At 35.8% G+C, this 15,864-nt stretch overlaps 1 protein-coding gene across 1 annotated transcript; it reads right to left on the bottom strand.

Moving 5' to 3' along the window:
• Window positions 1–235: 235 nt before the first annotated feature.
• setd7 (SET domain containing 7, histone lysine methyltransferase) lies at window positions 236–14,966 on the bottom strand. The gene is made up of 8 exons (XM_066720126.1): window positions 14,813–14,966; window positions 9,762–9,891; window positions 8,337–8,538; window positions 7,662–7,851; window positions 6,754–6,835; window positions 6,264–6,381; window positions 4,793–4,950; window positions 236–4,141 (listed from the first exon to the last, which is right to left on the bottom strand). The coding sequence occupies exons 1-8, from the start codon at window positions 14,850–14,852 to the stop codon at window positions 3,958–3,960; spliced, it is 1,104 nt and encodes a 367-aa protein (XP_066576223.1). The 5' UTR covers window positions 14,853–14,966; the 3' UTR covers window positions 236–3,957.
• Window positions 14,967–15,864: the final 898 nt, after the last annotated feature.

Here is a 15,864-nt window from a genome sequence, read left to right as displayed (position 1 = left end):
GAGCTCCAATGGAACAAAAACCAGCAGGGTAGGTGGTACTCCAGGACAGGCTTGAGAACCAGTGCACTAAATTATATTAACATATAGCCTAAAGCAATTGCATATTTGAAATTAATTTCACAGTATTGCAATACAATATTAGGTTCTGACAGATACTTTACTTGATTTATAAATGTGTGTCATATAGTCTTGTGTTACAATATCAATTAAATTGTGATACATTGGAAACAAAACATTTATAATGGTTGTATAGATACTTTATTATTTATTGGTATACAGTACAAGAGAAGCCTCTCATAAGTCTTTAGGAGTATAAAGGCTTGCTGTCGTCATTTTCACATTTTTTCATCAATTTTCAAAGTTGCATTCCTACACACACCTAAAAAAAAACTACATTCGACAAAACCTATAATACACAAACACTCTGCAAACAGCTTCTTGTAAACATTCGCCACAGTGGCTCACCTGCTCAATTGATCATGTGCAGAAAATAATCCACAGATCTAAGGCTATGAATGCCTGAAAACATGGCAACAAACCCTTCCTTGGAGATACTTAGATTTCCTACTATGGGCTGGAGTGATGGGGATGCAACTCAACAGATCTCAGAGTGCCACTGAAATCTGCAGTTGAATACGAAAGCTAGATCACTACTGACTCAGTGAATCCTTACTCTTACTGTACCTGTAAACTATAATTGATTTAATCCTGACATTTGATGAAAATCAGTACCCTGCCTGATGGTTTAAAATTATAGTGTAACACTGCATTAATCCTGCTCTAGGAAATGTTAGCTTGTGTGCGTGTCAGTCATTACACATTTTTAATGTATTTGAAACATGAACAACAACGGTTTCCCTGTGCTTATGAAATCAGTTACTTCTACCTGTCCTCACTTTGGCGTCTTTAAATTCAATTCTGTAAAACATGTATTCTCAGAACTCTTAAATACCAAACTGTAATTCTCTCAGAGCACATATTCTAATTCTAAAACATACGATACAAAATTCCTCTGTATAGCATTCCAGGTTTGTCTATTATATCACAGACATCTGATACAAATCGTCACTTTCCTATATAGTAGACTACTTATGTGTTTTAATTACTTGCCTACAAACTTATCATACAGCTCAGGAAAGGAAAACATTAGAACTACAAATTTTCATTGCTACTTTTGTGGAGACAAAATTAAGTAAATGCAAAAGTATTTCTAGCTATTAATAATCAACATGATGTACAATAAGAATAGGAAGAAAGTGAAAATGAGTATTAAAATCAATTTTCCTTTCAATTATACACATTATAAATGAGATAATATAATGCATACACAAAAAAAAAAAAAAAAAAACATTGGGTCTTACACACTACTGCAAGAATATTCTAGATCAGTAGTGTAAAGAAAAAAAAATCTAGGTAGATAAGAGAGTTTAAGATCAACTGTCATTTGTATTTATGACATCACTGCTACAAATGTATTATATAGAAGATCTTTTGTAAATGATATATACTAATGGGGCCCATACTGTTTTAAATACAATACTACAAAGTAATATCAAAATTAGGCAGAATATCTGGACTTCACCGTTCAAGTAATTTCCCATTCAAAAGTGAATTTGGAGAAGTATTATTTTCTTACAATGAAGAAACTGAATAAGTGAAGTCAGTTAACGTTCATATATTGCATACAATGAAACATTATGAGTTTCAGTATGAACAAAAACGTTTCGCATTACATAATAACAGGGATCAAAGTGCTAACAGTATCTTGACAGATTTTTAAAGAAATCACATCTTGGTGACAAATCCATAGACAACAGAGGATTTTAGAAGTGATCCGGGAAGCATGTGATGGTTACAAAATAAAGTCCTAGTTGTTATTGATATATACTAATCTTCAGAATGTAATGTCAGGGTCTTTTCAAACGTTCCCGAAGAGAAATAATTATCTACAGAGGTACCACTGGCTTATTTAGCTTCTGGAAGCATCAGAATTATCAGAAAGTATTGTTTTCTTTAACACAGAGGAATTCAACAGTCCAAGGCCACTGGCTCTGTAGCGTAGCTGATCCATAACATCAGAATTAATTTATAACTATAGCTTGTTACCTCAAGGTTTACAGTTTACAGATAGATATTGGCGTTTGACTATACTGTATTTGCTACCAAAAGCTTTCCTTTCATAGTTTGGAAAAGTCATTAGACTACATCATCATGGGAATGACTGTTTATATGTTAAATCATTTACAAGGGAAGGTTATGGGAGGAGCTTAATTTAGTCATTACTAGAGTTTGTCTCTTTCAGAATCACCCACTGCGGACACTGCGGCATAACTTTCCATATTTTTTCTATCCATAAGATTTCATTTTTTATGAAGCAAACAATTTTCAACTTAAATTAATAGCTACCTTCCAAATGAAAGTAAGAAATATAAGATAACTGGGGTTTAGCACACAGAACCGAAAAATGTTTTTCATATTTATATATTTAAATGTTATAAAATGTTCATTAAAACTATTTTTTCATAAATGTTATTTTGTGTAAAAAGTATTTAAAGCTATTTGAAGGCAAGTTTCAGTACAATGCTACACTTTGCAAGAAACAGTATAATTGTAATTATACCTGCAATGCATATATCCCTCAACATACTGAGAGCACAACTTTTTAAAACTGTTATACAATGGAAAGTTAATTTAACCATTGTCTGCACAAACACGATCTTCAGTGTAACATGATCAGATTTGTCCAGTCATTTAAAAACAAAAACTGAATTGCCTCCCCTCACCTATATTTTGATGACTGTATAGTTATTTTCTCTATTGCAGCTGAAGTGTCTGAATCACACTCAAATGATACACTTCAACACATGTAACTGACAGTAATTTCTACACAGAATTTGCAGTGGGAAAGGAAAATTTGAAATAAAGCATTGACGTGACACTCGGAAAAAAAATAGTTTTGTTCCGATATTAATTATAATAGAATAATGGTAATAGCATGTGACAAAACCATTATTTCTGTATTGTTTTGCTTAGGCAATGATGAATGTTAAATTAAACCCAAAGGAAATTCCTAAGTTTCCAAAAAGATTTATGCCTCCCTGATGTGACCATTCCCCCCACCCCCAAAACAAGGCAAACGTTTACACCCCCACCCCATTACACTCGTCTGCCCATCTATTTTAGATTCATTAGCTTGACTATAAAGGGATCCAACATTATTTTCTTACTTTTAGAGGAACTGAGATTAGGTTAAATCTGCTTTGAATAGGTGAAACTAATTAGCCTATTACATATTTGTGAAATATACAAAATGATGCATTACTTCAAAAGCAATAAATACAGAAAATATTTAAGCCATTCACCTGGCATGCCCTGCTAGAGCATTCCGTTTAACATGTCAAATTGTGGACAACCATTTTAATTGGACATTGAAGACCAAATTTGCTCTCTGATTGACTACTAAAATTAGATGTACTGTGTACACCAGTTGCAGATACTTTTTGATACACTATTTCAACACATGGGTTTGGTTGGAATCTTGAAAATATATAGTAAATAGTAAAAAGAACAATGCTGCATTATTTAAACTTTTCTAAGTAATCAGAGAGTTAGAAAAAAGGGACTCGGATTAAGCAATCTTCAAATGATAGCAGTTCATGTTAGCAGAACACTGCAGTCAACAATGGTCACTGTACAATATTATTGTGAATGTACTATGCATGCATGGAGAGAGAAGGAGAAGTCCAGCTAATGCTATTGTGTGGTGAATAAATGTATTAAATGAATTCTGGTCTCTATACTAAATGTTAGCTAAATAGACACAAAAGTTCTGGCCAGTTAGATTCCCTGGTTCTGCGGTTTTCTACACAACTGTAGTGCATAGTTCCTGGTTGTTGCTGTGTTGTTTGTTGGGTTGTCTTGGTGGTTAGTCCCTGATGCAGTGCTGCCGGAAGCTCTTCACTGCGGTGGCTTCTTGGCTTGGAAAGCCTGAAGCTCCTGCTTGTACCAGTCGGGAGCCTCGGGCCCGCTCTTTCCTGAGGGGGTGTGATCATATCCGTAGGCAACCGTGAGCTCCTCGTCCCTCTCCACAGCCCGGATAGTGCGGATGCATTTGATGGCCCCGAAACGGGGGTGAACATACCTGAAGACAAAATTCACAGCTTTGAAAATAGACCCTTGTATTATTTATGTCTACTTTACACAAGTCTGCTCTAACTTAAACTGACGCTAAATAGAATAATAAATATATACACACTGAAACATGTATATCATAAAGGTAAAGGTCGATGATGAAAAAGATGAAGATGGTATGGATTGTACCAGATTTCATGTAATATATAAAGGCAGCTACTGCATGTACATCAGAGCTGAGAGTTTAATCTTGGAATGGTAGTGCCCCATCATCACACAACCATCTGCAACAACGCAGAGACCTCATGGCGCCCTGAGCGCGCTCTGGAGAATATCAGATGGAAGCAGCGCCCTGTCAGAAACACCAGGCTGGGTCCAGCAGCAGCAGGAATCATGAGGAGCTGTGCACTGTCAACAGGGCATTTTGTGGTGTGCAGAAAAAACAGATGCCTGGCAAAAGAGCCTTCACCAAGGAGACCCACAACCACACAGGTGTGCCTGCAAGGTTGTCAACCTATCTATCAGTGACAGAAAGGTGAATGGATTTCCTGCATTGTTTTAGTTAATTAGTCCATAGATGTATACCATCAGAATCCTAACAGATCAAGCTTGACTTGTCTGAAGGTCTGCCTGCTCAGGAATAGACCCCCCAGGTACTTACGGGTCATATTTGCAGTTGGGAGTGAAGGAGTGGTTTGCTTTGTGCCCCAGTGATGCACAGTACTTCTTTATGTTGCTGAATGGCTCAGGGATATCTATCACTGTGTCTTCATCGAGAGAGATAGTGTTCCCATTGAGAGACCAGTCTCTGCTGTCTACCTGCGTTAGAACATTTCAAATTAGGTCTTCAAAAATAAAGGCATAATTATATTACTTTAATCATTACCAAATCTAAAGTTGTAACATGATTTCTTACATTTAGTTTTAAAAACCAATTGGAGTAATTGAGAAACTGGTTATCACGAGACAAATTACTTACGTAGATGAGTGTAAGGTCTATTACAATACATTTATTACATTTTGTACACTTACAGATTGCCTCACTTACAACACATTACAATTAATTCTGTCATATGTCTTTGAAATACCCCAAAACAAAAAAAAGATTAAATTAAATTAGGTTTGTCTTCATTGATTTGTAAGCATTGATAGATGTCCAGAGCATTGTTTATAGGTGATTACAGTACAATTAAGATACATGTTCTATACATTAAATACATTATTTACATAGATTGTAGCTATGTGTACAGTCTTTTAACAGAGAAACACTAACACACACCAATAAGGTATGACATAGTAATTAATTTTAATAATAGTACTTAAGTGACAAATGTCACATTTGATAAAACTGCTCTGAGCTTTATATCATTTGTTTGCTTTTTGAAGAAACACATATTAAAATTGTACGACCATTTCCATTTAATTAGCACAATTTGTATTTCTAATGTGAAATTAATCATTTTAATATTCATACACATAATAACCTAGCCTAATAAAATAGACTACCGTACTTACAATCTTTCTAAAACGTAATTATGTTCTGTGTAGTCTGCATTTTCAATGCCTGGGATTGGTCCCCCCAGTGACACTGTACCTTGTAAAGATTACCCTGGGTCTTGTTGTTTCTACGTGTGTTGAATAGTATTTGTTTAACTCTGTTGGCCAAAGAATTTCCATTTAGTGCAAAGAAAAGGTAAAATTTAGCAAGATGAATGTCTGTTTTAAAAGAGGCATTATTAACTGTATTTAATAATGAATAAAATATCATTTTTTGAGAGGAATCATTTTGTCTTGGTGTGTCTAGTTAAAGGATCCCAAGCGTTTCTCAAAGGAAATAAGAACATCTAAAACACACACCAGCACCATCTGCAGCCAACATCAAAGCAGGGCATCTACAAACCTTCCCTTTAGCTTTTAATTTCTACACTATTCATATGCTTATCCACTATTAAACCAATACAAGTGGTAGAGTGCATTAACAGGACAAGCTTAATTAATCTTTAAAAACAATGTTATAATATAAATGTTTCAAAATCAGTGGCGAGCAACATAGGAATATGTTTATAACTTATTTAGCAAAACGTAGGGTTTAGCTGTAATTACTAGGGGAATCAAAGTGAAGCTTCTCTCACCTCTTGGTGTGTAATGCGCACTCCATTATAAAACGCCATGACAGTGTTGGGTTCAGCTTCTATTTTAGCAAACAAGCCTTCCCCAGCCCCTTTAATGCGAGAATCTGCAACATACACCCTACAAAATTAAATAAATGTTATTTTGCACATAATGTCTTTCATGATTTTCCATTTGTCAAGGTTCAATGGAATGGGAATGTCAGTTACAGTTCATACAGAAAAACAGGACACCTCAGTGTGATCTGAATTCAGCAATACAAACACAGACAGACATGAGCTCTACATAATAAATCAATTATCAAGTACCCACAAAAAATATCTGTGACTAACCCACACACAGTAGTACAGAATATCTACATTTAAGTATTCCACACTTCATTTCATGAATTACGCCAAATATATAAGATATTATGAACAATGCAGGCTTAATCAATAATTAGATGATAAAGCTTGTTTTCCCAGTAAATGTAGACGTGAGAGCGGGTGTTACCTCTGCGTTTCATAGGGGTCAGGCAGCAGGCCGTTGACAGCAATGCAGGAGGAGGTGGACTTGTCATAAGTGAAAACTGGACCTGAAACACAGACAATTTAATGCCGTTTTGTTCAGTCAGCATCACTGTAGCTGCTGCATCAGATCAACTCCAGATTGTTGCTGACATAATTAAAATAAATAGGTTTATAAAGTGGGGAAGTAAATATAGATGTGCTGTGGCTAGGAATCCAGTAGAATTGGTAAGGGTTCTGATAGAGGTCCCAATTAGGTTTGTACCAGGACAATTTGCACTCAAACCATACAGTTCACAATTTGCATTATCTGGTGCAATTGTAGCATATCAGCCACTATTTAGTGGTCAGTGCATTGGTTATAGGCGATACCTTTTAACAGGTTAGCATGCTGAGTATTTCAGAAGGTAACACATTTCCTTCATTACCATTAAGAGTGTTGATTTATGAGATTCCTCATAGAATTCAGCTTTTGTTTTTAGTCAACATGGTTTAAATATTTATGGAAGCTCAGCTGTGCAAAGAAGTACATATATCTATTTCAATCGTGCACTTTAATAAACTAAATAGTTGTGCTATAAAATGTCTCAGATCATTACTTGGTATAACTGGCAATTGGGTTACCACTGATAAAGCAGTAATGCAGACATATTATATTAATAAAATCTGTTGATTGTGCATTAGTCTTCTCTTTTTAATCAAATAGTTTCAGTATTTAGTAAGATCTGCAACTGTCATCAGCACAAAGTTGCCAACGTTTATGTTGGTATAATTACAAATCCAATTACTAGTGTATTATAAATGCAGAATTCTTGAAACAGTTCCTACATAATAAAGCAATAACTGTTTTTATAACGATTTTAAATCTTCAGTTTTTCCTTCAGTGGCACTTACTGCCAGGCTGCAACTCAAAGTGGGGCTGTCCATTTTCTTCAGACAAGAGCGTGGCCAGACGAGCCTCTATGATCTCCCCCTCAATGAACTTGCCATACAGCGCGGTTCTGCCATCTGTGTAAACGTAAGCAACCTTGTTGCCCGTCATCTCTCCATCCTCGTTCACCTCCCCCACCACACTGCCCCCATCCTGTTGGCACACAGTGGCAGTCTGTCACACAGGGCCTAGAGACCACCAATGGAAGCACATCCTACAAAACACATGCTTGCCAGTCCCTACTGAATTATTGTCCTAATTGTCATATTTAATGCTGATTATGTCTTGTATCCACCTCAACATCAATCAATTAAATTGTCAAAGCAATTAACAACCTCTCTGGCAAGCTCATATCCTACCTTGAAATAAAATGCCCGTCTTTAATGGGCCAATTTCCTGTCTGCAAAATGTCTGTGAAAGGAGCTAGCACTACAGAGACTAAAACTAAAAATGACTACATCATGTCTTCTTGATCAATGATACAACAACAACATAAACAGCTACAAATCAAAGGTTTTCATTTCCAATAATATCGGCTAAATGGAGCTGGATCCTATGCCCTGATAACTATGTGCTGTGCTGTCTGCTGCAGCTCCCCCATCAAGCCAAAAGGAAGCCGTTCATCAGGGCTGTCTTACAGGATAGTAGATCCAGCACACCCCCCAGCGGTTGTTGTCTTTGTACTGGCCCTTGAAGATGAGGCGTCCATCAGCGTCATACTCATGCGCTGGGCCATTCAGCTCCCCGTCCATGTAGGTGCCGTGAAGAACGCCCCCATCCTCATAGGTGTACACACCCTGGCCCTGGAGTGCATCGTCTACATAGTAGCCCTCCAGCGTGCTGCGGAGAGGGGCGGGTAAAGGGGTTCATACTTTTTGATAAAGTCATGTCTTGAAAGGATTTTTTTTTTTGCTGTTCATTTCAAAAGAGCATGAAGATAAAATAAATCAAAATAACACAGTGATCTTCCTGGAGTGCCTTCCTGAGGACTGCCTAAATGTCATACCTTGTTCTACCTCAAGGAATATCAAATATATAGCTTATATTCATTGCCAGAGATGATAAAACTAACAAACCCCTCCCCTCCCAAAAAAAGGTTGTTAGGATAATGGCTTTTCACATGCTGCTTTCACAAAGATATTAATACTTTGAATTCATGTTTTAAAGCTCAAAAGACACTTGAACATGAAACTGAAATGTCACAGTCTGCCAATAAGATGCATTATGACAGTCTGTGGATATAACTATTTATAACAATCTCTTGATATGAAAATATGATCAGAAGAATAGTATAAACTAGTAATTTATTTTGAACGTTAATATTTAACATTAATATTTAATATAATGCATTTATTTAATAACTCAAAACATTCACATTTCCAGAATGCTGTGAATTACCAATGACTTATAATATATATAATAATAATAATAAAAACACTGACATTATAACATGCTGATCTATGTACTGCTAAGCAGGTGGAATCAAAGGATGCAACATGCTGCTGGTTATCATTTAACATAAGCACGTTCATTCAGACAACACATACATCTCTACCAAAACTCTAAGATGCATATGCTCTGTGTGGGGCTGGCTTTGTCTAATTTGGTTCTGTTTTGGAATAATCCAATTTTACAGCTGCTTTGTGCAGTTTAATTCTAAATTCAATAAACATAAGACAGGTAATTATAAAACATATGTTATCTCAAAGAAGCCACTGACCATTCATAAATTCTAAATTGTAATTTCTTTTAGTTTCCTCATTATATTTCTATTATTTTGAAGGATTGGATATGGACTCTGCCCTTCTTCCCGATTTAACAAAGATCTTGCCCAGAATAGGTAGCTATATGACAAGCCCCAGCCCAAGTCTTTGTCTAGAGGTTTTCAAGATCAGGATTAATTCAATTGGATCATGTTAATAACTTATATCTAATCAAAGCAAATGGCCTTAATTTTTTTTAGCAGTGCCATTAAAAGAATGGAAATGAAAAATAAAGTATGAAACATATCTGCAAGCTGGGGCAGGAAGGAATCTGATGCCAATTTCAGGGCCATGACTTACCTTCCGTCAAAGAAGTAGAACTTGCCTCGGCCATTCTTCTCCCCATGAACAAAGTGTCCCTCGAAACGGTCACTCGAGGAGTAGGTGATGGTAGAGAAGCCATGCGGTTGGTCATCTTCATCCAGCGGGCCTGCAGGGACATCATCAGCACAGCCTTCAGCGCCACAGGGAGCGCATCGCACCAGGCATTCACACTCTAGCTTTACTTTCCAAAGTAAACCAGGATATAGACTAAGACACATCTGAATATAAACACTAGGTTTAGGTGTAAAAATGCATGAGGTCAATACTTATTTTGAAGTTTTAAAATAAATGTTTTATTATTTTGCATTTTTATCATTTTCAAAATAATTTTCTACTACTCCTGATCTGTCTCTTAAGATGGCCAAAAAAATATTATCCAGTCAAACTGTACTTTGTAATGTTATGATTGGCTCATGAAATATTAAAGCATGTTTCCTATTTCAATGTTTCTTAAGAAAACTTTGCAAAATGGTTGCTTAAGATGAAAGGTGAGGAATTTATCGATTCATTTTTTTCCTCAAGGACTATGACTTTGTTTGTTATTTGATTCAATGAGAAGGTTTCATTATACTTAACGCTTCTCAGCCATGTACTTAGGAGGTTGCTAGTCTTTTTGTCTCCAGGATGTGTCCAATAGGTGCACTGCCAACAACTGTCTGTATACAACCTCACTTTACTGCAGAACATAACCATTGTGTTGCATCTCCACAATGGATTTAAGGGTTTGTATACCTGCAGTCACAATTAATATTCAAGATGATGTATGCAACTTAAATGGAAATGAGCTCGGGTTCAGGCTGACATTTACTAATAGCTACCAAAAAGGGGTTGGTTATGAAAGGATTTGAACCTTAATGTGTCAGAAACACATTATACACCACGCTATAAAGATTCTCACCAAGTCTAAGCCAAAACACTGTGAACACTGTTGCACAAGTTTGTTAGAAGCCATATCAAAATTCCTTAGATTCGGTACTGGTACACATGGTGTAAAGGTAGCTTAAACTGGATCCCCCCTTGATGCAGTTCACAATACCATACTCATTCTCCCTTACAATAAAAAAAAATGGCATCCATATACACATACTCTCAAAACATGATGTTTGTTATTTTTAAAAAGTCAACTGATTTTTCACATACATTTTTTTATCAAATGTTAAAAAACATTTTTTATATTCAACACAATACTTATGTTTTTAATCATACTGGGATAGAAGTTTAAAAAACAAACCAAAAATAACAAACATGACCATTTCATCCAGACAGCTTCTTTTCCCCAGGAACAAGAAAACTACTTGCAGTGTCCCTTTTACCTTTATTGGGCTGTTACACAGATAAAAGCTGTAAACTTTATACATGTCCTGTGGTGAACTGTGCCTCATATGAGGCAGTGTGTGTACTGTTGGATGACATACTAGAACTAGGCTCAGCTCATAATATCTAGGTACTGTAGTATACATTTTTACAATTGCCTGCTAATAATTTTTGTTAATTTACTGCCTGTATACATTGCCATTATGAAAGCTAGTGTTATATCAATTTACTGTTTAACATAATCCACTCGTATTAATCCAGCTAACACATCTGTGATAAGTTCAAGCAGACTATACATTTAGAAATACATCTATATATTTAATGATGAATATTCATATTTATTTTGTAACCATTTTAGGTCAACTGTGTTTACAATTAACAGCAGAATTTGGAAAGAATGATCTTATAGATCAGTATAAAACACATGATTTGTACCCCTACTGTTATTACCTTACACAGACAGTAATTTATATTTAAGGTAAGTCGTCTTTAAGTGCAATATAATGTAATATTACACCTCATCTTCAATCATCTGTATCCTCATGGTATTATCGATTAACATTACCTAAAAGTGAGCGATCAAAATGTGTGGACACCATGCAAGTGCATGTTCCATTACAACGGTGGTGTGTTATTTGGGTTGTGTGAACAAGGCTTTCTGTTCTGCACAGTGTCTCTGTAGAGTAAACATGTACAGTGTGCCTTTCTGTTTGAGCTGTTATTTTCCAAACAAAGAGCACACAGATATGGCTGAAAGAACTGCATGAGGAAACTACAAAAATTAAAATATAACAATGGCTTACTTAATTTAAATAACACTTAAGGGAAATATTGCTGAAACTGAATACTACAGTTCAGTTTACATATTTAATTTCATGTTGACAATACTTCCAGTAATATGAAGTAAGTGTATGTATGCATGTATGTGTGTGTATATATATATATATATATATATATATATATATATATATATATATATATATATATATATATATATATATATATATATATATATATATATGGACACACACATACTGCTTTAGGCCAATTACAGAGCTAGAAAATAAATACACCAAATATACATTTTTAATTAAGGCAAGCATACTTTTACACAATTGAGAACAGATATCCAATGGGATTTCTTGACCTATAATTAGGTCTAAATTAGGCATTGTGTTCTTTTAAAACTAAGATTTTAATTTCACACAAACCCAATCGTATACTTTGCAATATGAAATGCTGAACTTGTGTTACATATATAGACATTTGGACACTATTAGAACTTCTACATAAGTAAAAACATCTGGACAGATTCTGGAAACTTAATAAAGGAATGCTTTCAAATGTTTTAGTGCTTGAAACTTTCCTGCAGTGCTATTTCTATAACAGAGTTTATTACATACACAGCATGTCTAAATATACATGTAATTGAAAGAGATACTTGCCCATAGAAGCCATGTTTATCTTTTTCATTCATGTATGTATTTTGTAAAACACACAAAAATAAGTCATTAACAAAGATCAGTGCTAGACAGAATGCGACCAAAAATAGTGGCATTAAATGCGTAGCCAGAATGACTGATTGCACCCATTAGAGATATGAAATTGACATCAAATACAATTGTGTCAAACAATAAAGCACTATAACAAAATAATATGTTTATAATATAACCTTCTGGCTTAACACTATAAATGTATAGTTAATTACAATGTACAATATGTGTTGTTACTAAAGAAAAGGCTTTAGCCTCTAAGGCTTTGATTAGACAGTGAGGTGAACAATAACTCCTAAGTGTCTGTCTTTGTACATTAAAAGCCACTGTATTCAGCACACCCACCTACCCACCCAACTTCCTTAGAAAATATCCTCTCAATGCAAGTAAGAATATAATTGTAAGTGGCAGAAATAGCCTAATACTGGTAGATACTGTGTAATACAGATCTGTTTTACTGATTGTTTCCAGTTATTATAAAACTACAGATTTACTATGATATTTCCCTTCTTTCGAGGTATAAACTCTCCCTGTGGTGCTCATAAGCACTGTCTGCTTTTTAGGAGTTTTAAGGATTCAAAGGGATTCCAAATTACATCAGCACTATATAGAACCTACCACCCTGAGATGCAAATACAGCTACACATTTAAACTGAAAACACACAGTATTAATGTATTGGTGTTTGAAGTATGGTTTCTATGCAGTTAGGGAAGATCATACAATATATTTACAAGCACTAAGCTTTTGTTTTTTCACACGTTAGTAAATAATCAGGCGTTACCAGTAATCAAAACAACTAGGCTCATGTATAATCTAAATAACCTATTTCTCTCTTGTTAATTAAATCCCACCAACATTGTTCTCTCTAAGGTCCAAGTTATTGTATTGCAACTAAATCTGTATGTTGTGTTTCATAGTGTATCTACCTAGAGAAATCAGAAAATGTGTTTCTAATTCATAGCTTAAAACATCAATGTTTGTGTGTGAGTGATATTATATTTAAACTCTTGTTAATATAATATTGAATGAAGTCACACATGTACTATTGTATTCTACTCCCCAAGTCACAATGAAATAATTAAAACTGATAAAACCAAAAGTTTCATGGAGGAAAATGGGCCTTATTGATTATATTTAAAGCACAACAAAACCAGTGTGTGCAAATGTAGAAAGTGTCATTTTGTAGCGCAAGGCAAAAACTGAGAAAGAAAATACTCCCCAGTTTTGTATAGCAAAAGAGGTTTACAGTTCAATAAAAGTGTAACCATATGCTAGTCACAAAGCTCTCTAAAACACCCATTTAGGGTCATTACAAATTACACTAGTTGGGTGTTGTTGATTTGTCGGTTTTTTAACAATTTGCTAAGCAATAGCAAAATAAGTACTAAATTTAAAATGTGTCAACAAACCCCACATTAATTAAAATGACCTTTGTGTGTGCACTACAGCTAACAGCAACAGCACGTTTCCCGTTTGCCCAGCAGTGGCTTTTCAGTGGCAGCTGAAATTGCACATTTATCTCCCACGAACAGATACGGAAGACACAAAATGACCTGCAGAATATAAATTCGCTGAATGCACGCTTCTCGTTTGTTGGAAATAAGCGCACAGCTAACACACAAATAAGTAAAGTTGCAGCTCGACCCTACGTTGCATGGCAAGAGTAACACACATTACAGTATTACACGCACAGAGAAGATGTGTTGCGTTTCGACACACACGTGAACTGCAGGGCTATCGCTTACATGGCAAGAGAAACGTTATTAAATGGCATGCTATAAATAAATATATATATATATGTGGAAGGTGATTGATTTCTTAGATGTGAGCAGTTTCTGTGCAAAAACGAAGCAGGCGTCCTTTAATACACTTTAGAGATAAGTGTACAAAGCAGAAGTAAATGTCGAGAAATTAACTTTCGTCTGGCATAACCCCGCATGTCACGACAACACTGAAGTCAATTTTGTGTTTTGAATCCAGTTGCAGGTCTAGCTTTACGTCTGCTTGTTACATAAGTATCCGTCGCAAGTCCTCCTCTGCTCGGTGTGGTTCGGAAATAAACTCTCGGGCGGTTACATTGTGACTTTTTTTTAGGGCCCAGCCGGGCTGCCTCTATACTGCGGTATCAACAAAGCATTTCGACAATTAATCTGACAAAGTTGAGAGGGAAACGCAAACAGGAAGAAAAATGAATGGGTAAGTTGGTTTATTTCCCTCACCTTCAACGGTTTCTTCCATGTGCTCGTCATCACTGTCCATGGTGTCTGAAAGCCTGGGAACGGCAAGTGAACAGCCCTACCAAGGAGGACGGTGTGTTGTAATACTGAAGAAATGCCCTCCGTGTTTCTCACACACTTTGCTGTGCACCTCTGTTTTGTGGGTCTGAGACGCTGACGTCACCCTGGCCGCCGATGATTGACAGGTACACAATGCAACAACTGTACGGCCCACAAAGTACACTTTAAAGGACAAGATCCCCCTTTAAAACAGCGAGAGAGACTAGAAAATGACCTCGACACATGAGGTTCATTACTACGTTACTTTATTTTTTACATTCTTATTCTGAATGATACATTTCATTTCAAATATGAATCTTTCTTCGAATAATAATCACAACAGCCACAACAATGGAAAAGTAAGTCACTACATATATGCCTTTTTTTCTTGTCTTTGCCCGTATTTCTGCTATTATCATAAGCATACCTGCATTGTTTCCAGAACATTCATATTCACAGAGTGCTGAAATATGGGACTCAAGTCTTTCTAGGAATTTATAATTGAAGGATACGAAACAGTAGAAAAAGGCAGGCAGTAATTTACACCAGAAAGTACAAAAATAAGATGTTATATTGTGTGCTTTTAAAAAAACTATTAAAAGACTGAAATTATATCTGGTGGGCTGCTCAGATTTTCCACAGCACACCTCAGATAATTGCTACACCAATGCATGCAAGAGAGAAATGAATGAAGTAAAGGAATGAACAGATCACAGGTGAGCACAGACAACACACTCTCATACTGTCCATGACAACTGCTTGTCCTCCCTGGGAGCCTGCATGACAAGCTAGGATGACAAACCTGACCCAGACAGTTCTCTGGGCTATACCATCCATTAGATAGTCTTTTCCACTTGGTGTCTTGATGGGACCACTGTGGGATCTCTTCATAGCATTTGTATTAAACAAAGCTAGCTCTGTTAATCTTCTTTCTATGCTGGAGATAGGATTCCTGATTTAACATTGCTGCCAGGCTATTTGGACTTTTGCCTGGC

Source organism: Amia ocellicauda, chromosome 13 (assembly GCF_036373705.1).
Source record: "Amia ocellicauda isolate fAmiCal2 chromosome 13, fAmiCal2.hap1, whole genome shotgun sequence".
Classification (NCBI taxonomy): domain Eukaryota; kingdom Metazoa; phylum Chordata; class Actinopteri; order Amiiformes; family Amiidae; genus Amia; species Amia ocellicauda.
This window is presented reverse-complemented; position numbering and strand designations above follow the sequence as displayed.

Coding starts and splice junctions, on each gene's coding strand:
- setd7 (XM_066720126.1), bottom strand. CDS start 14,852: ATGGACAGTGATGACGAGCACATGGAAGAAACCGTTGAAG. Junction 9,892..14,812: donor CATGGAAGAAACCGTTGAAG/GTGAGGGAAATA, acceptor ATGTCCCTGCAG/GCCCGCTGGATGAAGATGAC. Junction 4,951..6,263: donor TGCGCATTACACACCAAGAG/GTGAGAGAAGCT, acceptor GTTCTAACGCAG/GTAGACAGCAGAGACTGGTC.